General features: G+C 53.7%; 1 protein-coding gene and 1 long non-coding RNA gene across 2 annotated transcripts; one reads left to right on the top strand and one right to left on the bottom strand.

Annotated features, from left to right (window-relative positions):
* Positions 1-1012: 1012 nt before the first annotated feature.
* Positions 1013-12070, bottom strand: CBX6 (chromobox 6). Its single transcript, XM_058568345.1, has 5 exons — positions 11927-12070; positions 11703-11746; positions 11485-11550; positions 11277-11343; positions 1013-6780 (listed from the first exon to the last, which is right to left on the bottom strand). Exons 1-5 carry the CDS (start codon positions 11993-11995, stop codon positions 5782-5784), a joined length of 1245 nt encoding a protein of 414 aa, XP_058424328.1. The 5' UTR covers positions 11996-12070; the 3' UTR covers positions 1013-5781.
* A 4604-nt stretch (positions 12071-16674) lies between these two features.
* On the top strand, positions 16675-17399 carry LOC131421915 (uncharacterized). The gene is made up of 2 exons (XR_009223979.1): positions 16675-16728; positions 16916-17399. It is a non-coding gene; the product is annotated as an uncharacterized LOC131421915 (long non-coding RNA).
* The last annotated feature ends 8128 nt before the right edge of the window (positions 17400-25527 follow it).

The following is a 25527-nucleotide window of genomic DNA, read 5'->3' as shown; positions in this document are numbered from 1 at the left end:
GATGCACTGACAACTCAAAATCTTTTTAGTAAGTACTGAATGACGACTTTTGGAGAACAGAACACTGAGCCGAGAGAGATGACAAGGTGGAGGCAAGGTAGGGGTGGCGCGGAGCAGGGGCCACGGAGGCGGGCCAGCCTGACTTCATGCTGGACCCCACCCCCCTCGCCCACCTTCCAGTCATGGACAGGGACACACTCCCATTTGTCCTGCTGGCTCAGGGACAGTTGGATGAGTCGCACTGGGGCTCCAGGTCTGCTGCTTGGCTGCTCCCAATCTCACCGTTAGTAGGGGAGGAGGACTGAGCTTGGTGACACAGACAAGATGAATGTCAGGCACTGAGCTGCAAACTGTGGGTATAGAGAGTGGGGATGAAGACACAGCCGCCCCCTTAGGGGCAGGGAGGGACGAGACCACAGGTCAGTGCTGGGGAGGGTGCTGCAGGCAGTGGGCCAGCAGACCAGGGAGGCTTTGCCAAATGAGAAGAGGTCAGGACAGGTGGGGGGCGGGGGGAGGGAGACATCTGAGAGACACAGGGGCTTTCACAAGAAGGGGGCGGAGGTGATGAGGAAGGGGAGGGTTCAAGGCTGGCAAACAGGTGGCCACAGATGTACCAAGGTTCAGCTTTCGAGCAGATGGGCAGGCCTTGAAGAAGGGACAAGAGTGTGCCCGCGGCTACTTTTGAACCCCCGTGGGCATCCTACGTGGGGAGAGGGCTCCTCAACGCTGCTTGTCTAATGTGTCCAGAAAACAAACGTCTCTCTGCAGCGGGAAGCAGCTCCTTGTTATCAAAACTTTGTGCCAGATCGTGGAAGCACTGGCAAGGGCAGCCCGTGCCCTCCACCCCAGCCTGCTCTCTCCCACTCTCTCCCACCGCTGAGGGGCAGCCCACCCCCCCGCCTCCCCCCCACCAAGCCCCTGAACATAAGAGGCCTGGCCTGATGCTTTTTGAAGACCACAGTCACAGCAGGAAGAAATGAGACAGACACACCCCCACCCCAGGGGCCGGACCTCAGCTTCGGAATGTGACAATTTATTTGGGGGGCAAAAGGCTTTTCAGTCCCCCTTCCTGGCATTGATACAATATTGAAGAGCAGCAGAACAAAACGTACAAGACGAGAGTAATCGGCACAACCCCCCCCTCCCCCAGCCCACAAACAACCGAATCCAGAACCACAGAACCAAAACCCACGCCCTAAACAAGCCGTCTTCTCCACCCGCAACCTCTGGGAGAGGGGCAGGCGGCCTGGGGGACCCACCCCACGCTGGGGCAGCACCTCCAACTCCGGTCTTCTGTCGAGTCCACCAGCTTCCTATCTTGAACCACTGGAGGCAAAGTTTAGCCAGCTAGGAGCTGGACGGTTGAACCACAGACGAAGGCAACACCACTTCATTTTTAAAATGAGAAAGAGAAAAAAGAGACAGCGCCCCTCCCCAAATATAGAGCTATATATGTATATTTTATATATATAGAATTCATTCGTGCACAATTCATTAAATGAGCTTTTCAAAAATTAAAAAAATTATAAGATACGTTTCTTTAGGCCTTTGTGTTTTTAAATTAAAATCAACAAAAAGAAGTCTCCATCTCCACTCGGCCCAACAGCAGGGGCAGACCTCCGAACTCGTCATTCCTTCTACCTCGCCCTCTCGCAAGGGGGCCCCCGTTAGACCATCAGCCCCCCTCTGCCTAGCTGAAGCTCTGTGTACAGTAGGCACTCGCTCACTGCTGGAGCGGGGTGCTGACTCCTTCAAGCGGGGCGGGGGGCACCCTGCAGGCCTGGGAGGTGGGGTCCTCCATCCCCACCCAGCCTGTCCCCCTACTTCGGCATCTTGGGGACTGTCAGCAAGATGGGGTTGGGCTGGGGAGACCCTCTCCTGGAGTTTTAGCCCCTAATTCTGGGCTTTCTGAATCTGAGAGGAGATGCAGATAGGAAAAAAAAAAAACAAAAACCTTTAAACACTTTCCTTTTTTTTTCTTTTTAAAAGTGATTCCTTAAACCATACAAGCCCCCAGGAGGCTGCCTTGGGCTAGTGCGTGGGAGCCCAGAAGGGGAACTGACCAGGCCGGGCTCCACTGTCAGGCGCCGGCCAAGTGCAAAAAAAACCACAACAAAACCCAACGAGGTGGGAAAGGCGGTCCCCACAGAGGCTGCAAAGGCTGGTGACAGCCCAGACCCCCCTCCTCTGGGCTGACCCCTCCCCCAGGACTGCCTGGCTCCGGGATAGCCTGCCAGCTTTGCGGTGGCTCTAGGGCTCGGGCCCCACCTTTTAAAGGGTTTCTTTTCCCCAAAGGCCAGAGCAGCTGGGCTCCTCACCCCAGCAAAGCAGCTTTGCCTCTCAGAGCCCCCATTTCCTTGTCTTCTAAATGGGGTGCTCCCTCCCACTCTGCCCACCTCACACTGAGGTTGGGGACTTGATCATCACCTTTCCAGAGCAGAGGAAGGATGGAGCTCATTTCGACCCTGACCCTTTGGCAGGGTGAGAATGAAGGGGGGCTGTGGGAGGCTGGAGGCCCCTGAACCAGCGACCTCGACCACCACCCAATCCTCAGCAGCTGCCTGGACGCCAGCAGTGCTTTACGAAGAGTCCTCACCACCCAATGCACCCATTTCACAGAAGGACAAACTGAGGGTCAGACAGGGGAATGAGATGGGGATGGGTCCCAACTTCCCATCTCAAACTAGACCTCACCGGTTTCCTATGACATGAGGGTGGGGAGGAGGTGGCATGAAGGGGAGATGACCGATGCCCCAAACAATATTGAACATGGGAGATCAGACTTTGCGGGTATTTCACATATAAAAATAAAGCAAACCAGACTACAACTTCTGCTTGGTAACTAGGCAAACGGAGAAGCAGCAAGGGGAGAGGAAGGGCCTGTGGGAGGCTTGTGGGCCCCCACCAGAGCCACCCTGGGAGAGAGGTAAGGAGGGCTCTGCTTGCTCCTGATCCCATGCCCTCAGGCCCCTAGGCGAGCTGCCTGCCCAGTGCACTGCACCGGTGTGCCTCTGCACGTGCCCAGGCAGGGCGGGGCTGCGTGACTGGGGGGTCAGGGACAGCAACTCGCCCCTGGAAAGAGAAGGGCAGGCATTCCCTTCTCCCCACAGTTACCCTCAATCCCTTAGGGTCACCACCTAAGATTCTCCCAGGGTCCATAGCTCCTGCCTTCCTGAAGCCTGCATCCCCTACCTGGCCAGGGAGGCTCAGCAGTGTCATGGTCTTTGGGGGTGACGGGGACGGAGATGCCCCCCATGGGGTGGCGGTGGTGGGGACCAGAGGGCCCAACGAGCTGGCAAAGGAAAGGAAGAGAGCAAGAAACCCAATCGTACTTACTCACCAGTCTTCCTGCAGAAAGTCACCAACGATGGGTCCCAACGACAGTGCCACCCCTGCTGACCCCCCACCACCTCCTCAAATCTCAGCTCCATCTGCCTGGCCCCTGCAGCTTCTGGCTGGTTTCCTTGGGACCAGCTGTCATCCTTCCCTTTGAGCGAGGACAGGTGTGGAGCCTGGGCCCAGGACAGGAGGGCGGGCTTACCCTCCTCGGGCCAAGGAAGGGCAGTTGGCCGTGACCCCGGGGACCTGCCGGCCAGGCGTGGGTCTCCATCTCCATTTCTAACATTGCCACCTCACCTGTGCAATCACTGCGTTACTAGTTTTTCTTTAAATATCTCTTTCTCCCCCCCTCCCCCAACCCCACAGGAATCCCACAATATTTTTTTCTATTACTTTTTTTTTCCTCTTTTTTTTTTTTTTTTGCAAAACTAATTCTTTCACTTTCCTGTCATAAAATCACCTCTGAAAACACAACTTCTTTACAAAAAAAGTCACAAATGACACGGACTCTCAGGAAAACACATTTCTATGGTCTCTGGAAACACCTGTAACTGGCACCCAGGTGGTCGCTCACCTGGGGTGAGGGGTCGGGGGCGAAATCACCTCTAGGGAAGAGGAGAAGTACCAGCCCTTATCTGGGGGGAAGCCAATTGGCACTTAGACGGCCACAGAGCCAATACAAAGGGCGGGGTGGGGAGGGGTCCAGGAGTGCCAGCCCCCCAAACCCTGCGAGGGCCCTTGTTCTACATCCTGGGGTGGGGAGGGACAGGGGACATGCTGCAGCCCCTGGCAGGGAGATTCGGAAGAAAGGGTCCTCCCATACTTAGGGCAGAGGTGTTTGTTGCCCAATTGGATTTGCTTTCTGCCTCCTCCTACCTTTTGCCACGATGCTCTGAGCCGAGACACCTGTCGCTGCACACACCAGGAAGCTACCTCAAGTGACGCTGAGGGACACGCCACTCATGCCAAACTGAGACTGGGCAGCGGCCAGGGCTGGCCAGCGGGGTTGCCTCCCACAGCACACCAAACCCCTGGTCCCGAATACCCTCGCTCTCCTGAACAACACAGGCCCCCTCCTTGGTCGCCCCCTTTGAGCTGCCTACCCTCCCAGTGCCCGGCCTAAAACGAGGCCTTTGGTCTCCGCCGCTGGCATGGCCGCCTCGACTCCCTGGCAGCAGAGGGAAAGAAGCTGCCCAGGGCACCAGAGGCCTCCCACCGCTTCGAGCAGGCTGGGCTGTGAGAAAGCCTCAGCAGTCGGAAGCAAAAGAGAGGGGGCAGGAGATGCTGGAGACCCTCGAGAACAGTTTCCAGGCTTCCTCCCTCCTCCCAAACGCCCAGGAAGAAGGGGAAGCTCAGCGTGGGGGTCTCCCTTCTCTACCTCAGTCCCCGCCATGCCATGTCTGCGGCGAAGGCCCTACTGGTCGGGCTGACCACCCCAAAGGAGAAGGGCATGGGGGCATGCGCCCCTAGCACACCCAGGGCCGGGAGGATGGGTCTGGCGGCCTCCACAGCAAACTTATCAGACCTGGGCCAGCTTCCAGGCCCAGGGGATGGCAAGAGAAGGTCCAGGCTTTCAACGACCCTATTCTGAGGAACCCTAAAGGGTGCTACCTGGAAAGCCTGGGCCCAGTGCCCAATGCACACACAGATACACGTACAAACACGCCAACGGGGGGCAGACGCACGCGCAGTCGGAAGTTCCCACAGCAGGTTCTTGTAGCACCTTTGGTTGAGAACTGAAGGGGCCTTTAGAAGCTGGGAGGCTGTGGCAGGGTGAGGTCCTTGCCAGCTCTTCCCATCTTTGAGACCGGGATTAGGAGAGAGATGGGGTGGGGTGGGGCCTAGGGGGCCTGCTTGGCTCTCGTCCAAAAGAGGACGGGAAGAACCCTGTCTCTGGCCCCGCTCCTGCCACCTTCACTGATGTGGAAGGAGCGGGCCAAGGCCCGCCTCACCACAACCTCTGTCCTGGCTTTGCCATCCCTGCCCCGGCATCTGGAAGAAGGAAAGGGACGGTGCCCACGCATGGAAGGGGTCTCCGAAGGGGCCCCCCCGCAGCTGCCAGGTTAGCACCGAGAAGTCAGATGCTGTGTGCGCGAGCTCGAAGCAAGCTGGGGAGAGACAGGCTGGGATGTGGAGGGTGCAGCTGAACCCCGCAGGAGCCACCCGGCGGGTCCCACGGTGCATGGGCAGGGGGGGTGCCAAGAGACACGAAGGAGGACTTTCCAGTGCCCTCGCCCCCTCCCCCAGCTCTAAACCGGTCCAGGACTGCCCCTCCCACTGGGCTGCAGGGGGCTCCAACTGCCCAGCCCCATCCCCGGGGCAACACCGAGCCATTTGAGACGAGCAAAGCACAGGCAGAGGTGTCTGAGGGCGGGGGCGGAAGCAAGAGTATGCCTTTGGGCAGGAGGGCCCCCCCAAGCCCCCCTCCTTGGTAGAGCCCCCTCACTTGCTCACCCCACTGCTGCCACCCGCCCCTGCGGCGCCTGCTACCCCAGCAGCCACCTTCTCGAAATCCTCAGGGTTGCAGAATTCCTTGATAGTGACCGTCAGGAGGTTGCTGGTGACATCGGTGACGACCACGTTGGAGCAGGGTGACATCTCAGGGCGCCAGTCCCCAGCCTCAGGCTCCGAGGAGGCGCCGACAGGCTCGGGGGCCGCGGGAAGCGCCTGGGCGGCAGCAGCAGCGCCGTCGGGAGGCGCCCGCTTGCTGGTGGCTGCCGCCTCCGGGGGTACGGACAGGTCGAGCACCTCGGGCTCGAGCCAGGCGGGGGCAGACGGGCTCATGGTCTCGGGGAGCAGCTTGGGGGGCGCGTCGTCGGGGTCGGAGGACTGCGGTGCCGGCGAAGGGCAGCCGGAGGAGCTGGAGCTGCGGCCGTCATAGGGGGCAGCGGGGGGCGCCAGGAGCAGCCCCGGGCTGGGGGCGGCGGCGGCGTCGGTCTTGCCGGCCGGCGGGGGCGGCGGAGGGCCGGGCAGCGGCTTGTTGTACAGCGCGAAGGCGCCGAGCTTCATGTGGCGGATCTGCGTGCGCAGGATGCTCTCGCTGAACTTCTTGCTCTTGCCGATGACGCGGTTCCGCGAGGGGACTTTGGGGCGGGCGAGGGCCCCAGTCCCCTGCCCGGCGCCCCCTCCGCCCGTGCCCTTGTCGATCACCTTCAGGTTCAAGATGATGCGGTTCCGCTTGGGCTCCCGGGGCTTCACCTTACGGTTGATGATGCGCACCGTCTCCGAAAAGGGCGAGATGGGGGGGCGCAGGCCGGGGCTGCCCCCCTGGGGGTCTGGGCGGGGCAGGGGGCGGCGGGACATGCGGTGGCAGCGGCGGATGTCCTTCTTGAGCCGGTGCACGGCCGCGCTGGAGTGCAGCTTGGGCGAGGAGGCGCTGGCGCTCGGTTTGACCGAGAAGTGCACATCGCTGATGCGGAGGGCCTCGGCCTGGGCCCGCGCCTGCGGGGCAGAGGGAGGGGTGGGTGGGGACTCGTCTTCCCGCTGACCTCCTCTGGACACCCCTGCGCCAGCCAGCCAGCCAGCCACCCACCCAGAGGGACAGTCTCATTAAACCATCCTGAGAGCACTTAAGAAAACCAGTGGTGCTCATGACCCAGTCTCAGAGAGAAGGAAACAGACACTCAGACAGGGGAAGCCAAGTGTGTAAGGTCGGAGGGCACATGGGACCCCAGTCCAGGCCTGACTCCAAGACCCACCACCTTTGCAGGCTTGGCTGTGAGCCTGGGGGACAGACGGGGTGGTGGCTGCCCTTGCTGACACAGAGGTGTGTCAACCATCGGGACACTGCACGGAGAGAAGAGCCTTTTGCTCAGAGGCCGCTGACCAACTCTGCTCTGTGAAGATCCCAGACCCGCCTGGCACTCCTCCACGGACCAATACTTGGTGACAGAAAGGAAAGGGAGGCCCCTCCCTGCTCCACCTCACCCCCCAGCCCCACTACCTACTTGCAGGGTCCCAGAGGCCCAGTGCTCTCCCTGCCTTTGAAGAGGCTGCCCCCTCCAGCCTGGACTTGCCTCCCGGCTGATCACTGCCGCTGGGACAGGCCCCCAGCCCTCCTCTATGCCCCCAGGCCCCTCCACTTCCCCTCCTGGGTCTGATCTGTCTGTCTGCCCAGGGTCTGGCTCAGGGCCTGGGTCTGAGTGAACGAGTGGCAAGAGATTCCAAAGCCAGCACCTAAACCTGGGCTGGAATCCATCCAGTTAGTCATGGGTTTGGTGGGGATGACCAAGAGGGGGAACCGACCACTTCATACTCCCTAAGCCAAGATGGCCTGGGAGCAGTACAGCTGAGCAGAGGCCGGTAGGCAGCCAGGGACACTGTCCCAGGCTCCGGGCCCAGCTGCACCCCCAGGTGTGAAATCTGTAAGGCCCCTGGGCTCTGCAGCAGCCACCTGCCACCTCATGGAAGATGCAGGGTCTGGCAGGGCCCTCAGAGACCCCAGGCTCAGGGTAAGGGACTCACAAGGCCACATAAGCCGTCCTCCATGGCCAGTCCTTCCTTCACTAAGAAAGTACTAACGAGTCACGTGCTAGCTCTTGGGGCCACAACTACGAACACTCAGCGTCAACCCCGGGGGCTGCGATTCTGGGAAAGACAAGTACAGGGGGTTAGGACACAGGGTGACTTGATGCAATCAAGGAAGCACGGCCTACAGGAGCACAGATTAGGGGCGCAGGCCCCAGCTTTGGAGGATGAAGCCTAAGGAGGAGAGAAGCCTGGTCCTTCCTGAGCTCGACTGTGTCCAGGCGGCCTGCTGAAGGGGCAGTGCTGAGACAAACGGTGGAGGCGGAGAGAGCCCAGTGGTGAGAGGATGCAGAGCAGCCGAGGCCGGACAGAGGTGCAGGTGGACCAGCGATCTGTGTTTTGCACAGGTACCCCGGCTCCAGGTGGCCCAGGGAGACTCCTTAGGCAGCGACTGCCTCGATCCAGGTGGGCGATAGTGGTGGCCGAGGAAGGACACATTCCCACGGTCAGTCTGTGAGCTCTCCAAGAGTGGGATCTGTGGTTTGGGGTCTCTCCACCTCCCACCCCCACAGTGCTGGACGTTTAACCAGCACCTGGCAGGCAGCCTATATGCTCCTCAGACAACACTAGACTGTATTTGACCACAGCTCTCACAAGAGGTATTTGCTGACATATTTGCTGAATACGCGAGAATGTCTTCGTTTAGAATGTGGGAGAAGCACTTTCATGCCACAGGGCCCTGCCCAATATGCGGGGGCCTCCTGGGGCTGCGTGGTCAACGATCCCTTTGGCCACTAGGTGGCAGCACACACGGCCTGGCCCACCCTGTGCCAGGGCTGCCCGTGGAGCCACGGACTGGTTCCCTCACACCCTTTCCCAGACAAAGGCAGGAGAAAGCCAGCCTTTCCTTAGCATGGCAAGTGGAGCCTCTGGCAGGTTCATCCCCACGGGAACTTAGGGGATCCCACTCTTTCTGATCCCCCGGGGGGGTTAGCGTTTACTCCCTCTGCACACTGCCCAAGCTCTTGGACCTCCGTTAATTATGGTTCTGCCAGAGTCCAGTGGTGACCGATGGTCCCTGGGGAGTGGCGAAGAGTGTGGGCAAACATCAGACCCGGAATGAAACCCCGGCTCAGTGGGCCTCCTGGGAGCATCAGATAGTACATGTCACCCGCTTATAGCACAGTGCCTGGCACGCAGCAAGTACTCAGGAAGTACCAGATTTATCTATCCAAGCAGGAGGAGGAGGCTTATCAGCAATAAACTTTTTCAAATGTACGGTTTCCAAACTTTCTACGAGAAACATTTCTTACTTTATAATTTCTAAATTTTTTTTTAAAGGGAGTGGCTTACCCGTCCTCCTCGTCTCCCCTCCCGAGGGTGGGAATTCTGATGGCAGGACCTGGGTCTGCCTGTGTATTCAAAATGGTAACCACAGCCAATGCGTTTATTGCACTATGACCAGGTGACAGGCACAGCTCTGAGGGGTTAGCATGTACTACAGACAGTATGGAAGGTTAAAGACCTTCACTCTACCACTGACTCTCTGTGACCATGGGCAAGTTATTTAACCTCTCTGGCCTCAGTTTTCCTATGTGTAAAATGGGGATAATACAACCTACCTCCTGGGCTCCTGTTCCCTTCAGAATAGCTTCCAGCAGAAAGTAAGTGCTTTCGGAGTGTAATCTGTTTCCTCTACACACTGCCGCTCAGTGACTCAGAGCAATAGGTTCAGACCAAGCTGCTCTCCATGTCCCCTTGCAAATATCCCCACCACTCTTGGACTACCGGGTTTTAAGGTCCAGACCGAGGTCCTCTCATCTGCCTCTCCATCTCCTGCCTCACCAACTCTGCAGCCTTCAGTTTCCTGTGTGTGTGTGTCCACCTTGCCCCTTAAGCTCACGTGGACTCTCTGAGGGATAAGGTGAAGAAAAGACAACAGGATGAAGCCAGGAAGCTGAGTGGTGGGACCTCAGGTAAGTCACTCCCCCTCTCTGGGCCTTGGCTTTCTCATCTGTGAAATGGGATAATACTCGCCACTTCATAGGATTGTTGAGAGGATTACAGGAGATAATCCATGTGGGGGCTCAGCACTGTTAGGCCCATAGCCAGCTCAGGAACTAGAGCTATCAATAAAAAAAAGGCATTTTGTGAACCAATGCTCATGGTCATTACTCACTTCGCCGCTAGAGGGTGCTCCAGCTGCGCTGAGAGGCTGTCACACAGCCCGCCCTCCCTCCAGCTGCTCCGCCCATCCCTCTTAAGAAGCATCAAGGGTTAAGGTTGCTCCATGGATCCCGTAAGATATGTGTAGACTGGGGACACGGGTCACAGAAATAGGTAATTCTGGAATTATATTTCTGCTTTAAGTCCAAAGCAAACCCTTACACATGCACAGTCCTTTTGGGAGGAGGGGACTGGAGTGGCCCACCTCACCCTCATTGGGCTTTGAGCCTTTTGGACAAACCGGAGATTCTGAGGTTCTGCATCCTGCACAGTGTCTTCTCTGCAGAGTCCTCCCTGCCCTTCCAGTGCCAAGTGCCACAAAGTCACAGGTCGGGGTGGGAAGGGGCCTTGAGACAACCTTAGCACAAATGGGGAGACTGGTTGCCCAGAGAGGCCCATCTGCAGCCTTGCCGGCCACCTCGGGTCATCCCCTTTTCCCTTTCCCAGACTCTGCTCTTTCTCACTAAAAAAATAAAATAAAACCCAAAAAACTCTAAGATGGCTGCCTCTGGAGCTAGGTCTCCCTCCGGTACCACAGCTAATGTGCGATGATTTCACCCTCCCACGCCCCATCCTCATCAGAACCTCCAGAAACAGCCAGGGGAGGGGGGAAACTGAGGCTCAGAGCCCGGAAGCCAGTGGCCTAGCTTGGGTGATAAACTCAAAGTGAAGTGATTTAAGGTCAAATTCAAGTTGGATCCCCCAGTGAGGAGGGGAGGCATGCAGAACAAATCCTAAGAGAGAGAGGGAAGCTGGGGGCAGGGAGGCAGGTGGCCCCCCAATCCCTCTCCCTGTTCCCTGCCACGAGGGAGACCACATTCCCTCTCTCCCCGGATTCTAATTCCAGGCAGAGCCCTACCAGCCTCCCCACCAGCTCCAGGCTGGAGGAGAGGTGGGCTCTCACGTGCAAAAGCGACCTCCTGGCCACCCCCTCAGGTGGGCAGCGCCCACCTGCCTCATCCACCACCTTTCTGGAGCCCTGTTGTCCTTCCCAGACCCCGGTTTTGTCAACGAAGATATCCCCCCACCCTTCACTCCCAGGCCCCTCTTGCTGAAGCCGGAGCTGGCAGGGGCCTGCTGCCAGGGCCTCGTTGGGGGCTCACAACCACCCCCCTGCCCAGCTGGGGCCCCTCTGGAAAGGCCCGCCCGCCTGGGCGGCCGCGGATCTGTCCCTCCCTTGCAGGCCCCGTGCTGCGCCGGGGCTAGGGGCCCGAGAGGGGGCTGCTGGGGCTGCGCCAGGTTACCTTCAGAAGGAAAGTTTTAGGTTTGGGTCCCCTCTTCTTGGGCCCATACAGCTCACGCTCCCTCTCCCTGCGGCCGAGAAACGCCAAAGGTTAACACGAGACCCTTTCCGGGCCCCACTCCGCGCTGCCCTCCCCGCCTCTCCCGCTTCCCCGCGCGGCGCCCCAGCCGAGCTCGGCCCCGCTGCCCCTGCCAGCTTCCCAAACTCACTTCTGCTCGAAGGCTGCAATGAGCCGCGAGTCCAGGATGTTCTCCTCGGGCTCCCAAGTGCTGTACCTGCCGAGTCACACATGCACAAAATAAAAATGAAAACCAGGGAGGCAGAGGCACATGCGAGGGAGCCAATGTGGGCACCCCCCAAAGCAAGAAAAAGGCCTCAGTCTCCGCGGCCTCCTCTCCGCCCCCTCCCCTGGACCCCCGACACTCACTTGATGGCCCACCCCTTCCATTTCACCAGGTACTCGATGCGTCCCTGAAAAACAGAGAAGAAAAAAGGGGGGAGTGGGGGCGGGGAGGATGCGGGGACGCCGAGGAGGCGGCGGCGCGGGGGTGGCCGAGAGAGCCCGGGTTAGCGGGACCGCTGCGCCCCGATGGCCCGCGGACCCGGGCACCAGCTGCGGGGAGAGGCGTCCCGCCCCAAGAGGAGGCTCACCTTTCGGATCCGCCGTTTGATGATGGATTCGGCCGCGAAGACCCGCTCGCCCACTGCAGACAGCTCCATCTTGCTCAGCGGCACCCACAGCCCATAATACTCCCTGCTCCCGCGGCCGGTGCTGCACCGCTCGCGCACGCGCCGCAGCGCACAGGCCCCGGCGGGCGGGCGCGCGGCGGGGCGCGCGCTCGCGTTCCAGCTGCGGGCCGTCACGTGACCCTCCGGGCTGGCGCGCGGTTGCCAGGACCTCCTCCTCCCTCGGGGCGGTTGCTAGGGAAAGTGAGCGCACGCGGGGCGGGGGCGCGCGCTGGCTCTTAAAGGGGCCTCGCCTGGTCACGGGAGCCGGGGCCGGGAGCCCGGTGGATGCTTGGCTTGTGCGAAGTCGGGTCGGGCGCAGTGCAGTCTCACTTTATCACTCCTCTTTCCATCTTCCCTGCCCCCGATAGCTGACAACTTCTCCTTCTTTTTAACCCCCTATGCAAGTCTCGCCAGGCCCCAGGCGAGGAAGGGCGATGGAGTCTCTGCAGCCGCTGCGCATCCTCCCAGCAGAAGTTTGCAAACAGTTAAATATGATACAGCAGAAATGCATTTGCTGTTGCCTTGCCAGGCCCTGCGGGAATTTCTTTAAAACATTGCGCCCCCCCCATCCATTATTTATGTATTCGTGGGAGTGTGGTTTTGTAACCAGTTCAGATGAATTAAAACAAAAATGCCACCGCAGGAAAGGGGGGTTGGGGTGAATGAGGCCGAGGAAGGCCAGGGTGATCCTGTTCATCTGTTCTTCGGCCGGGGCCTTGGGCGGCACCTGCCTTCGCCCAGAAGACCGGTCAAGACCGCAGCGAGGAAGATGTGGCGGTGGGGGAGGGAGAGAGAGGCCGCGGGCCCCAGACTGGGCCGGAGCGGGTCATCCTTGGGTCATTCGACAGAAACCGCCCTCGCGGTCATGTCTATATGTTTTCCGATTCCCAGGCCCCCTGGCCGCGTCACTCTCCTGCCGCCTGCAGTTCCTCTAACGGTTCCGCCATTGCTCACGGGGAGACCAGACCCCAGCTTCCTATTTGGGGAGGGGCTGGGAGACCAGGGCTGTCTGGGAATGGACACAAAGTAGCCCAGCCGCGCAAAACCCTCCATTTCTTTTATTTTGAATTATTTAAACTTTATTTTTTATTACACCAACAGTCTTGTTCTTTATAAAATAAAAAAAGCAAGGGAAAAAAGCAACTGTCCATAATATCCATCAAGCCATTGTTAACATCTTCGCGAAGCTTTTTCCAGCCTCTGTTCTATGCCTGTATAAACACACGTAGTATCTATGCATACATATACGTTGTACATATATAGTATATATATTTAAATTCTTTTTAACAAAATGGGATCGTATGATTCACACTGTCTGGAATCGGCTTTTCTCCCTTGATGTAAGGTGGACCTCTTTTGGTGTCATTACATACAGATTTCACCATCATTCTAGTGGCTGTGGTGGGGCTGAGATGGAGGTGGAGAGGGACAGGGATGTGGTAAGGGTCAGGGTTGTCTTGTCTCATTACTTGTTTATTAGAAAAGAGGATTTTTACATTTCTGTGCTGCAACATCAATTCTTGTGGTTTCAAATCAACCACATCAAAATTTCCGCTTCTTGTCCCTGCAGATTTGTCCAATTATTACCCAGGGAGAAATCTCCCTCCTCCCTTAAAATCAACATGCTCTTGAGAAATAGCTATTTGCTGGCCAGCCCAAAGCAGGCTTCGTGGAAGAATAGAGCTGCCCTCCTGGGGTGGTGGGAGTGGATGGGCAGGTGAGCTGTGTGGATATGAGTGTCTGTGTGTGTGTGTGTGTGTGTTTATGTGTGTGTGTTTTCAGGCTGAGGGAGGCAGGGAGCCGGATGAAGCGTCTAAGCATTAATCCATTTGTTAGCTCATTCAGCAGCTTTTGTGAGCCCTTTATAAGGCTTTGTGTTACACCACCAGAAGCAAAAGTGCCCCAGGCTTGAGGAACCCTCAGTCAGGTGAGAAAGGCACCTGCCATACAATGTGACTAGAGCTAGAGTAAAGATGTATTAATTTCCTATGGCTGCTGTAACAAATTCCCACAAATGCTGTGGCTTAAAACAACACAAATTTATTATCCTACAGTTCTGGAGGTCAGAAGTCCCAAATCAGTGTCACTGGGCTAAAGTCAAGACATCCTCAGGGCTGGTGCCTTCTGGAGGCTCTAGGAGAGAATCCGTTCCTTGCCTCTTCCATCTTCTAGAAGCTGCTGGCATTGCTTGGCTCATGGCTGTATCTCTCCAGTCTTCACTTTTGCCTTCCCCTGACTGACCTCCTGCCTCCTTCTAATAAGGACCCTTGTGATTACATTGGGCCCACCCAAATAATCGAGGATAAGCTCCCCATCTTGACCTCCTTGCCTTAATCATATCTGCAAAGCCCCTTTCACCACAGGGTCACATTGTATAGGGTGTATAAGGTATCATAGTCATAGGTTCTGGGGATTAGAACGTGGACTATGGGTGGGTGGGGCATTATTCAGCCTTCCATAAAAAATGTATAGGATGCTTTGGGGATCTAGATGTATTAGTCAGAGTTCTCCAGAGAAACGGAACCAATAGGATCCATATAGAGATATATAAGAGGAGATTTATTATAGGAATTGGTTCATGCAGTTAAGGAGGCTGAAAAGTCTGCTGTCTGCAAACTGGAGAACCAGGAAAGCCGATGGCATAAGGCCCGAGAACCAGGGGGCTGCTGGTGTAAGTCCCTGGGTCTGAAGGCTGGAGATCCAAGAGCTCTGATGTCTGAGGGCAGGAGAAGGTGGACGTTCCAGATCAAGGAGAGAGAGAATTTGCCATTTCTCCCTCTTTTTCTTCTGTTCAGGCCCTCAACAGATACCATGATGCCCGTCCACACTGGTGAGAGTGGATCTCTTTATTCAGTCTACTGAATCAAATGCTAATCTCTTCCAGAAATACCCTCACCAGAAATAATGTTTACCAGCTATCTGGGCATCCTGCAGCCCAGTCAAGCTGACATATAAAATTAACCATCACACTAGATAAGAGAGCAGCCCACTGCCCGGAGGAGGGGAGACCAGGAGGCTGGACATTTGATTAGGGACTCGAAAGATGAAGAGGAATTGGCCTGTTAGTGAAGAATGAGAGAGGCATCCCAGGTAAAGGGGTCAGTGGGACCGAGACCTTCAATGAGAGAGAGTCCCTTCTACCTTGAACAGATAATTCCACCTGTAACGGATAATCTCATTCTATGAGAGGAAGTTCCTTCCACCTCTTCCACAGTCTGTTCTTCTGAGATTTGGTCCAACACCACAAGGGAAAAATTTAATCTCCTGGACTGTGGGATTTGCTGCCCAGAGAAAGGGCATTTCAGTTAGCCTGTGCTGTGAAACTCACCTGTGCTATGAAACACCAACATATGGCGGTCTAAAACACAAGAACCTATATCTCATGATTCTGTGGGTTGGCTGGGCTCAGCTGGGCAGTTCTTTGAGCTGGTCTTGCATCGGGTCGTTCACGTGGCTGCAGTCAGAGACAGGGCCGGAGTTGATACTCGTGTCAGCGGCCTTAGTACTGGGTGTTGGCTGGGCCTTGCTCTCCTCAGGCCTCTCATCGTTCAGCAGTCTAGCTCAGGAGTTCTTACAGGGCTGCAGGAGCCATATAAGAAGGTGAGAAGCATTGCAAAGCCCTTAAGGCCTAGCCTTGGAAGTTACACAACATCACTTCCACTGCATCCTATTGGTCAAAGGAGGCAGAATTCAAGGCCCTCGAGATTACTGCCTCCTCACCCCACCCCCACCCCCTATACATGTCCCTTATAATCCCCTCCCCTGAGTGAGGGTGGGACCTATGGAAGGAGCTGGGATTTTACCCCACGGTTAGGTTAAGGGAAAAAGGAAAGGGATTTTGCAGATGTAATAAAGTCCCTAAACAGTTGACTTTGAGTTAATGAAGAAGGAGTCCTATGATCTGTTTCTACTCTCACAGCCCTTCTGACACCAAATGTATGGGTGTTCTCCTCACACCAACAACCAGTTTTCCACCTCTTCAGACACCATTTGGGTGTGCAGTGATTCAGTTCAGTTCTGACACTGGTACCGGGAGTTAGCACCAGACCACACAGATTACGGGCTCAGTCCCACAAGACTGCCTCCACTTCAGACTCCAACAGCAAGTCCAGGCTTCTGGCACTTCTGGTGGACTGGTTATAAATCATGGGTTCCCACGACCCCGCCTCAGTTTCGATAATTTGCTAGAACAGCTCACAAGACTCAGGGAAACACTTTACTTATATTTGCCAGTTCATTATAAAGGATACAACTCAGGAACAGCCAGTCGGAAGCGATGCAGAGGGCAGGGCATGCAGAGGGGGGTGCAGACTAACATGCCGTCTCCGGGCAAGCCACCTGCCCAGCACCTCAATGCGCTCACCAACTCGTGAGCTCATCACATCTTGTTCAATGTTTCTGGAGCTTCATGCACAGCCTGGCCTCCCCTTCCCAGAGGCCGGTGGTTGGGGCTGAAAGTTCCAACCCTCTAATCACTTGGTCTTTCTGGGGACCAGCCTCATCCCAAAGCTACCTAGGGGCCTACTGAGAGTCACCTCATTAGCATAAACTCAGGTATGGTTGAAAGGGGCTTGTGAATAACAAACGATGCTTCTCTCTCCCTTCTCACTCAGGAAATGAAAGGTTTTAGGAGCTCTGTGCCGAGAACCAGGGAGAAAGACCAACTACACATTTCTTATTATATCACCATATCCCAGGGAGTTATCCTGGCCTGAGCTAATCGGGTGAGCCCTTTATTTTTATTATTTATTTATTTGTTTGTTTTTGGATGAGGAAGATTTGCCCTGAGCTAACATCCGTTGCCAATTTTCCTCTATTTTTTTTTGCTTGAGGAAGAGTAGCCCTGAGCTAACATCTGTGCCAATCTTCCTCTGTTTTTCTATGGGGGATGCCTCCACAGCATGGCTGGAGAGTGGAGTATGTTTGTGTCCGGGATCAGAACCCACGAACCCAGGCCACCGAAGCAGAACGTGCAGAACTTTAACTACGCGGCCACGGGGCCCGCCGCTCGGGTGAGCCCTTTAAAAGAGAGTCTGGGCCTTTGCTGAGGGGAGAGGTCTGACACAGCAGAAATGCTCTCCTCTTGGCCTTGAAGAAGCAAACTGCCGTGATGTGGAGAGGGCCACATGGCGGGGACAGTGGGTGACCTCTAGGCCCTGAGGACCTCAATTCTGCAGTCGTGAGGGCGTGGATTCTGTCAACAGCCAGTGAGCCTGGAGGAGGATCAGGCTTTCGGATGAGAACTCGGCCCTGGCTGGCTGCAGCCGGAGACCCCAAGCGGAGGACCTAGCTAAGCTATTCCCAGCCTGCTGACCTATAGAAACTGAAATGAGACGTGAGCGTTGTTTAGGCCACTAAGTTTGTGATAATTTGTTACAGAGCAATAGAAAACCAACATATAAGGCCATTCCAGATTCAGGGATGGGGACATAGAGTCCACTCCTGGATGGGAGGAGTGGCAATGTCACATTGAAAAGGGGACTCAGGGGCATTATCGTAATAATTTACCACAAGTGGGTCCCCGGTTGGGACACAGCTCATGCCCAAAGCTGACGGGGTCCTCGGTGCCAGATGCTCCCTCATCTGGGCATCTGCAGGGTTCTGGGCAGCTGCCTTAGGGCCTTCCACCAGCTGGCTCGTGCGGGCGCTTAATAAATGTCTGCTGGACGAAGGAAGAAACGAATGCGTGGAAACCTGGGCTGTGCACGGGGTCAGGGGTGAGGCCTTTGCTGAAAAAGATTTGCCTGCACTTGGGGCAGGGAAGGGCTAAGGGACGTAGGGGAAGTAGCTTTGTCACAGGCCCAGATGTCAGCCCCGAGTGGTTGACACACTCAGACTCTCCTGAGGCTTCGAGTAACGTTAGAAATGGAAAAGCAGAGCTGTACAAGTTCACTTTCCAGAGTGGACAGTCCCCTTCCTGATGCCAAAAAGCAGTGCCTTGAGCTCAGAACCACAGGCCACAGGCCTTCGCTCTGTCCCCAGTTTGGGGTCCTGGGGGTCTGGAGTGTGCATTATAATACAGCAAAGGTAGCATCCTATGGGCATTTCAAAGTCTGTACATTTGTCCCCGTCATTGAAACAATGCAGACTGATATTCTGCAGATGTATTTACTACTATGTACTGCAACATTATGTGTTTGTCTTCGGCAGTCCGGTGACTTGGTAAGGACGTGCTCCCCGGGACAATGCTAAGGGGGTGGGCGAAGCAGGACGGGAACGGGGAGAAGTCAAGCAGAGAGCAGAGGTGTCATCTCAGGTGCAGTCCTGTGTGGGTGGCCCAGCCCGATCCTGCAGGGGAGCTCTGGAGCATAAGTTACTTGTCCATATTTGTCCCCACCCGCCAGGCACTGGTTAAAGGCTGCAGGGGAGGTGTGAGGAGGGCAGATGTCAATCCCCAGGCACTTCCTGCTTTCTGCCTCAGTGTGCAAAGTGTCTTCAGTACCCTAGGGGTGGTCTTCAGAAGGAGAGCCCAGGTCCTGGCTGTTGGAAGGGAAAGCGCACAGGTGGGGTGAGGGTGGGGACGTGACAGAGGGATCCCAGGGAGTCTGGGTAGAGAGCAGATATTACCGTACAGGGTTGGGCCACAGCACCGTGTACATGGCACTTTATGGTCTCTGCAAGCTCCAAGCTCATGCCCACCCCAGGCCCTTGGCACTTGCTGTTCCCTCTGCCTGGAATGCTCCTGATGGTCCTGATGCTCCTGATGGACCGTTTCTCCTGATGGTCATGTAGCTTGTTTCCTCACTTCTTTCAATCTCTGCTCAAATCTCACCTCTTCAGAAAGGTGTCCTCTGGCCTCCTTATCTAAAGCAGCCCCCACTTCTTCCGGTCACTCTCTCCTCCCTCAGCCGTCTTATCCTTTCTGTCTCGCCCTTAACACGACCTCACATTATATAACCATTTGTTTCATGTTACCCATTTAGTTAATGCCTGACCCCCTACTAGATTCCAGGCTCCCCAGGGACAGGGGTTTTGTCTATCTGGTGCCCACTTTATCTCCACTGCTAGCTCAGGGCCCTGCACACAGTAGGTGTTCAATAAATACTAGTTGGAAACGTGAGTGGACCATTAACGAATTTTCAAGAGTAATTTTGACATGTCAGATATACAGGGATTCAGACCCAGAAGACACTCACTGGGCAGCCCCTGCCCTCCCTGTGTTGTGCTCTGGGGATGCAAAGATGGAAAAGATGGGGTTCCTGCCCTGAGAAACCGAGATGCACGGACAGATGAAAGTCCAAACAGATTAATTTGAGCTGTGTGACTTTTCACTGTCAATCTCTCTGAGCCTTAGTTTCCTTTATCTGTAAAGCGAGGATCATCGCTCCTATCTTGTGGGTTGATTGTGAGATTAATGAGATAACGTAGGTATGGCGCCTGGAACTCTGTCAGGCACATAGTAGGTCTGTGAGAGCAGAAGTGTATGTACATATATGCTCCAGGCTGGCTCACAGCTAAAGAGAGATGGACACACACACACACACACACACACAATGTTTATGCTTACATGTTTTTCTTCCGCCAAAACTCAGTTTATTGGATTAATTGTAGAAATTGAAACTGTGTGGGCCAAAAATAACAACAAACACGTTACAGAGCACTCAGCATGTTTCAAATCTCTTACAAGTGCTTTACATATGATATTAACTAATTTAATCCTCCAAACAATCCTCTGAGATAGATACTGCTATTATTCCACTTCACTGTTGAGGATACTGGGTTTCTACTGAAACGTGGAAGATGCTGAGTGAATAAAACGTAAGTTCTCTGTCCATTAGACGCCCTTCATCTCCTCCCGCCCACTGGTGAGATCTGCCACGTGATATAATTTGACTTATGAAACCGTGGACAGAAAAACTGCAGACGTGCAGTCAGGTGACAGTATGAGTCCCACAGATTTGAAACATGTATAGTTCCTTCTGAAATGTCGTGCTGCGAAATTATGTGCCCCTAAAGAAAGGCTAACTATTTTTAGAAGAGGGCAGTAGAGTCTTTTGGAAATATGCCTGAGTACGGTCATAATTGGGCAAGGGACATGGAGAACTCCAATTTTGGCAGAGAGATCTCTTGGAAACGCAGTTCTGACCACGCTATTCCTCTGTATAAGACTCTACAGCACTAGAAGGAGCCAAAATATCAACAGGGGAAAAAAAACCTCTCAGGGCTCATCGCTGTCTCTAGAAGGACATCGTTGTCCAAGCTCTTTCTCATGGCGAAAAGGCCCTTCCTGATGGTCCCCCTCCCTGCCCTCATCCTACACAGCCCCTTTCTTTGCTCTCACCGAACTGCCTGCTGTTTCCTGAACCATCCCTGCTTTTTCACACTGTTGTTCCTCTAGGAGGCGCCAGCGTATCTTTCAGACCTCAGTTCTGGGGTGTCCTTCTGCTTGAAGCCACACCTGCTCCTCTGGCCAGCCTTTGCCACATTTGAGTGTTTGCAGAATTCCATGAACACGGGAGAGCTCTGTCTGGTCACTCATCATCTCCTCCTGTAAAGCGTGAGCTCCCTGAGGGCAGGACCCCTGAACCCCTCAGTTCCCTGACACTGGGCAGCCAGCCGACTAGTATTTCCTGGGTGCCAACCATGTGCCCAGCACTATTCTAGGCGCTGGGGATCCGGCAGAGAAAAGACAGACCCCTGCCCTCAGGAGGCTTAGGTTCTAATGAGGGCAGCAGACAGACAACAAACAGACAAGACAAGATGATCTTCAGGCCAGATATGTGTTATAAAGAGATTGAGTAGGGCTGCGTGGTAGAGAGGAACAAGATGTGTGGATGGGGCACTCAGCTAGGGTGGTCAGGGCAGGCCTTTGGAGGAGCCACATCTGAGATGAGACCTGCATGAGGAACAGGAGGCGCTTGTATAGATCTGGGAGAAGAGATTTCCAAACAGGAGGAGCAGCAAGTGCAAAGGCCCTGAGGCAGGGACACACTTGGCATATCTGAGGGACAGAAAGAAGCCAGTAGGGCTAGAGTGGAGTAGTTGGGAAACTGAGGTCTTCAAGGAAGGCAGGGCCTTACGGGCCACAGAGGAGAGCATGGGCTTTGCTGAGTGCAGTCAGGGAGCTCTGGGACAGAACTCACTGGAAGAGAAGAGGGGGCCAGGTACGGTGAGCCTGATGCAGAGGCACAGCCTTGGGCTGTTAGAGGTCCTGAGCCCGAGGTCTCTGCTTCTCAAATGTGCTGTGGCCCAGCCTCCTTGATGTATGTCCAGGGATGGTAAATAAAAATGGAAAGAGCTGTCTCTAGAATCTCTGAGCTTAGACATCCTCTAACAGAGAGGTGAACAGGGGGAAGGAAGCCATTCCCCCGGGGAAGTTGGGCAAATGTTAAGCTTCTGTACAAAGACACCCCAAAATACAACAATCTGTTTCTCTCCTCAGTAACAGTCTGGCTTGTTGAGGCTGGTGGCCACCAGCAAGGTCAGCAGGACTGGGGGGGGTGGGGCAGGGGGCAGTGGTTAAGGCCACAGTTGGGCGAACTGGCTCCTGAGCAATTACAGATAAAATCCAGGGATGATTCTGGCTCCCGTGGGCCCCTCGCCCTGACGAACCCTCCCTCTTCTAGTGAATGCCAAACAGATGAGAAGAAACGCAGAGTCCCTGGCTGCTCCCTTTCACCTCCCAGCAGAGTGGAGCCAGCTCTGTGCAAACTTGTCTTCTTCCTGCTCTTCTTGTTTTGCTGGAAAACTGTTTTTTTTCCCCCAAATACTTTTCAGTTGTTTGGGGAGAATGTTCATTTCTCCAGATCCTTTTCCACTGCAAGGAAATGTTAGGGCAAACCCACAGGTGGGTGCTGGGAGGCAGTGTCTGAGGAGGTGAACCAAGAGACGGGTGCTCCTTTTGGTTCCGTTCTGCCAGTTCTGTCAAGCAGTGTGGCCCCCTGCCCTGGAGTGGTGGGCCGGCTGACCGCCGCTGCTGACTGCCCGCTCTCCCCCGCATCCCGGCCGTGGTTCCCTGCCCCTGCTGTCAGGGGGTACCAGTGTCACCCTGGGGCTAGCCGACCCTGCTGGAGAAGAATGTCTCGCTGTGTCCCATCACCTTTGCCTTTTCCTCCACGGCTCCTTCCCTGGGGTCTCGAGGGAGCCCCTTAGGGTGAGTGATAATAAAGATCAAAAACATAGCAGTTCTGGGACTGTTTTAAAAGATAAACTTCTAGGGGTTAAATTAGAAAGAATCCTTTTAGTGCTCGCTTCGGCAGCACATATACTAGAAAGAATCCTTTTAATGGATTCATTGAGTTCTGCCTCCAAATGCACGCCCCGCAGAGAAAGCATCAAGAACGTGCTGTGCCCAGCTAAGCAGCCCAGGCACCATGGGAGGGGAGAGGGTCCCCAGGGCTGGGGGATACACCTGGGCCTCCCAGACATTGCTGGGAGGGATTTTCCACGGGTGTGGAGTTCTCCAGTGGGCAGGTAGGCCACAGCCGGAGGACAAAAGAATGTGTCAGCCTGATGATGTAGTTACTTTAGAAGCAACCACTCTGGTGGCAGTCCCTGCTCGGGGAGGCTGACCTGACCTTTGTCACCAGCAAAGTTCATCACTGTTCCTCCAGGGCTGTCAGAGAGTATTTCTAGTATTGTGTGCATGACCCTGATTTGTAATTTATCCCCCACTCCCACCAACTGGACCTTCCTTAAGGTGAACTCTCCTCCACCTGGGTGGTCCTGCTGTCTGGCACAGGGCTTCCCCCGGAGGAGGTGCTTTGGCAAAGGTGGGGACTTTGCCAAAGAGAACTGCATCCTGATTTTTATGTCCAGAGCCACGGAGGGAGCAGGAGCCCTGATGCACCCCAACCTCAGACTCTGGGGCAGGTCTGTGCACCCCCATCTGTCACACAGAGATGGAGCATCCCTCTGGGGGACACAACCTTAGTTCCATCCAAGCGGGGGGCACTTCTGTCCTCAGGGTCCTGTGTGACCTGTTGCTGGTGATAGTGTGTAGAGCAGGCAGAGACGTGACCCATGCCCAGTTCCCATGTGAGTTTAAGGGGGCCGGGCAGGCAGCCCAGGGGCCTGCTGGGAATGTTTCCTATTCTTGGCCCCAGGTGAACAGAAGTAAGAGTCGACAAGACTATCTCAAATAACCCCAAACCCATACACAGAGATACACTTAATGTGAATTTTTTTTAATGCCCTTAGAGGTGGTTTTTGTGTGCAGAAACAATTATTCAGGAGTTTGCTTAGGTTTAAAAATTAATATTCAATTTATTAAAGTTATGCATAAAAGGAAAAAATCTAGTTAATCCTTTTAATTTCAGCGTAAATAACTTATTATTTTAATTGTAGGTCTAGTAAGTTTTAGCAATCACGTTTAAAGAGACTTTGATTAATTTTGGTCTCATTTACAAACTTAAACTCCATTAAATATTTCATATTGCATATCCATCACATATATTTGCTGAACTTCCTAAGTATAATTGGCTGACAAACCTTCTCAAGTACTTAAGCAATTCTTATAAACCTAGCACATTTAGCTTATAAATGTGGTGATTTTGAAGTTCAATGAGCTGTCCCAGTACTATATATAAAAAGAGTAAAATCTTAAGTTCAGATCAATTACTCAGTTACATATTTTAAATTGGAATCACAAGGCGATCTGTTATTCCAATAAACCAAGTTCTCCTAAACATGATAGGACATAAAATAGCAAAATCGCCTTAATATAAAAATATTAACATTTCCGCCTTTGTTCTTTTTACATTTCTGTACCTAATCCAAATCTTCCTGGAGGTAAAAAGTACTTGTTTACTAAGGAAACCATTCCGTCATTTGAAGCCGTTTTTGAGGATACCCACTCAGCCGTTTGATGTCACGTAGTGGTCGGAGAGCTAAAGTGGGGATTCTCATCCATGACCCTGATGGGCCATTCAGAGGCCCATTTATAGATGCTCGGCTCAAGACCTTCCATGTGGGGTCCTCTCAGAGCCCTTGGGAGTCTATCCATATCCTTGGGTTTGAAACATATTGTTACCTAATTCTCTCCTCTGTTCATGGGAAGCTGTAACCCCGACTTAGTTTCTACATTCTTGATTGGATTTTGTATATCTTTGCCTCTTAAGATATGAAAATGTCTAAAGACCTTTGAAGTTCATGATATTAATAGCTAACGTTTATTGAAGGCCTACTATGTGCCAAGAATAGTTCTACATGCTTTTCATTTATTAATTCATTCAATTCTAACAACTCTTGAGGTAGATACTATTATTTTTCCCATTTTACAGAGAAAGGAACTGAAGTACAAAGAGATTAGGTAATTTTTCCAGGGTCACATGGGCAGCTAAAGGACGATCCAGGATTCAGAGCCCATGCTCTTACTTGAGATTTTCATTTATTAAAAAAATCCTGGTAGGACCACTTGACTCTCATAACTATTAAAATAATTCTGGCTCTCTCTCAGGACTTTGACTACCTGGTCACAACTCCACACACAGAGGCACACACATTCATGTGGGTTTGCTGTCTGAAGGATATGCAGGAAATGTTTGAGCAAAACATAAACATAAAATTAGGATGTATCAGTAAGCTTTTGTGATAGAACAAAACACCCCAAAACTCAGTGGTTTAAAACAACACTCATTTATTCTTTTTTAAAAGAAGCTTTATTGAGATGTAATTGACGTATAATTAACTGTATATATTTAAAGTGTACAATCAATGAGTTGTGACATATGCATGAACCTGTGAAACCATCACCACAATCAGGATGGTGAACATACCTGTCACCTCCAGAAGTGTCTTCAGGCTCCTTGGTGATCCCTCCCTGCAGCCCACCCTCACCTCCCCAGATCCCAGGCAATTCCTGATCTACCTTGTGACACTGTAGATCAGTGTGCATTTTCTAGGGTTTTACAGAAAACTCTTTTGTTTGGCCTCTTTCATTCAGCGAAATTATTTTGAGATTCATCCGTGTTGTGTTTACCAATAGTTTATCCTTTTTAGTGCTGAGTAGTATTCTTTTCCATTTGTATGGGTATACTCCAACTTATTTATCCATTTATCTGTTGATTGGCTAAAACAACTTGCTTATGCTATTGAGGGTCAGCTAGGAGTTGGCTGATCCAGGTTGGAATTGGCTTCAAGTTGTGTGTTGGGTCCAACACATGTCTCTCATCTTCCTTGGACCGGTGCACTAGCCACAGAATAGTATTCCTTTGGCCACGGTAGAAGCACAAGTGAGCAAGTCCCACTGCACAGCACATTTCATACCTTTTTTCCCAATGTGACCACAAACATCCCATTGGCTAATGCCCATCACATGGCCAAGCCCAATATCAGCAAGGTGGGGACATGTACGCTGCCCACAGTGGGAGGGAAAGGGGAGGAAATATTTGCTGAACAATGAACCAAAATAACATCACAGGAATGCACTGGACACACACCCCCTTTCTCACTTTTCTAGGATTTGGTTATCTTAAGTGCTTACCTTTCATGCACTCTAAAATGTCAATAAATAGCTGTCAATCCCAGGTCTTTCAAGATGCCTAAAATCCAGCCTCGTTTATAACATGAATTGCCAAACAGAG

The sequence above is a fragment of the Diceros bicornis genome, chromosome 25 (assembly GCF_020826845.1).
Source record: "Diceros bicornis minor isolate mBicDic1 chromosome 25, mDicBic1.mat.cur, whole genome shotgun sequence".
Classification (NCBI taxonomy): Eukaryota; Metazoa; Chordata; class Mammalia; order Perissodactyla; family Rhinocerotidae; genus Diceros; species Diceros bicornis.
This window is presented reverse-complemented; position numbering and strand designations above follow the sequence as displayed.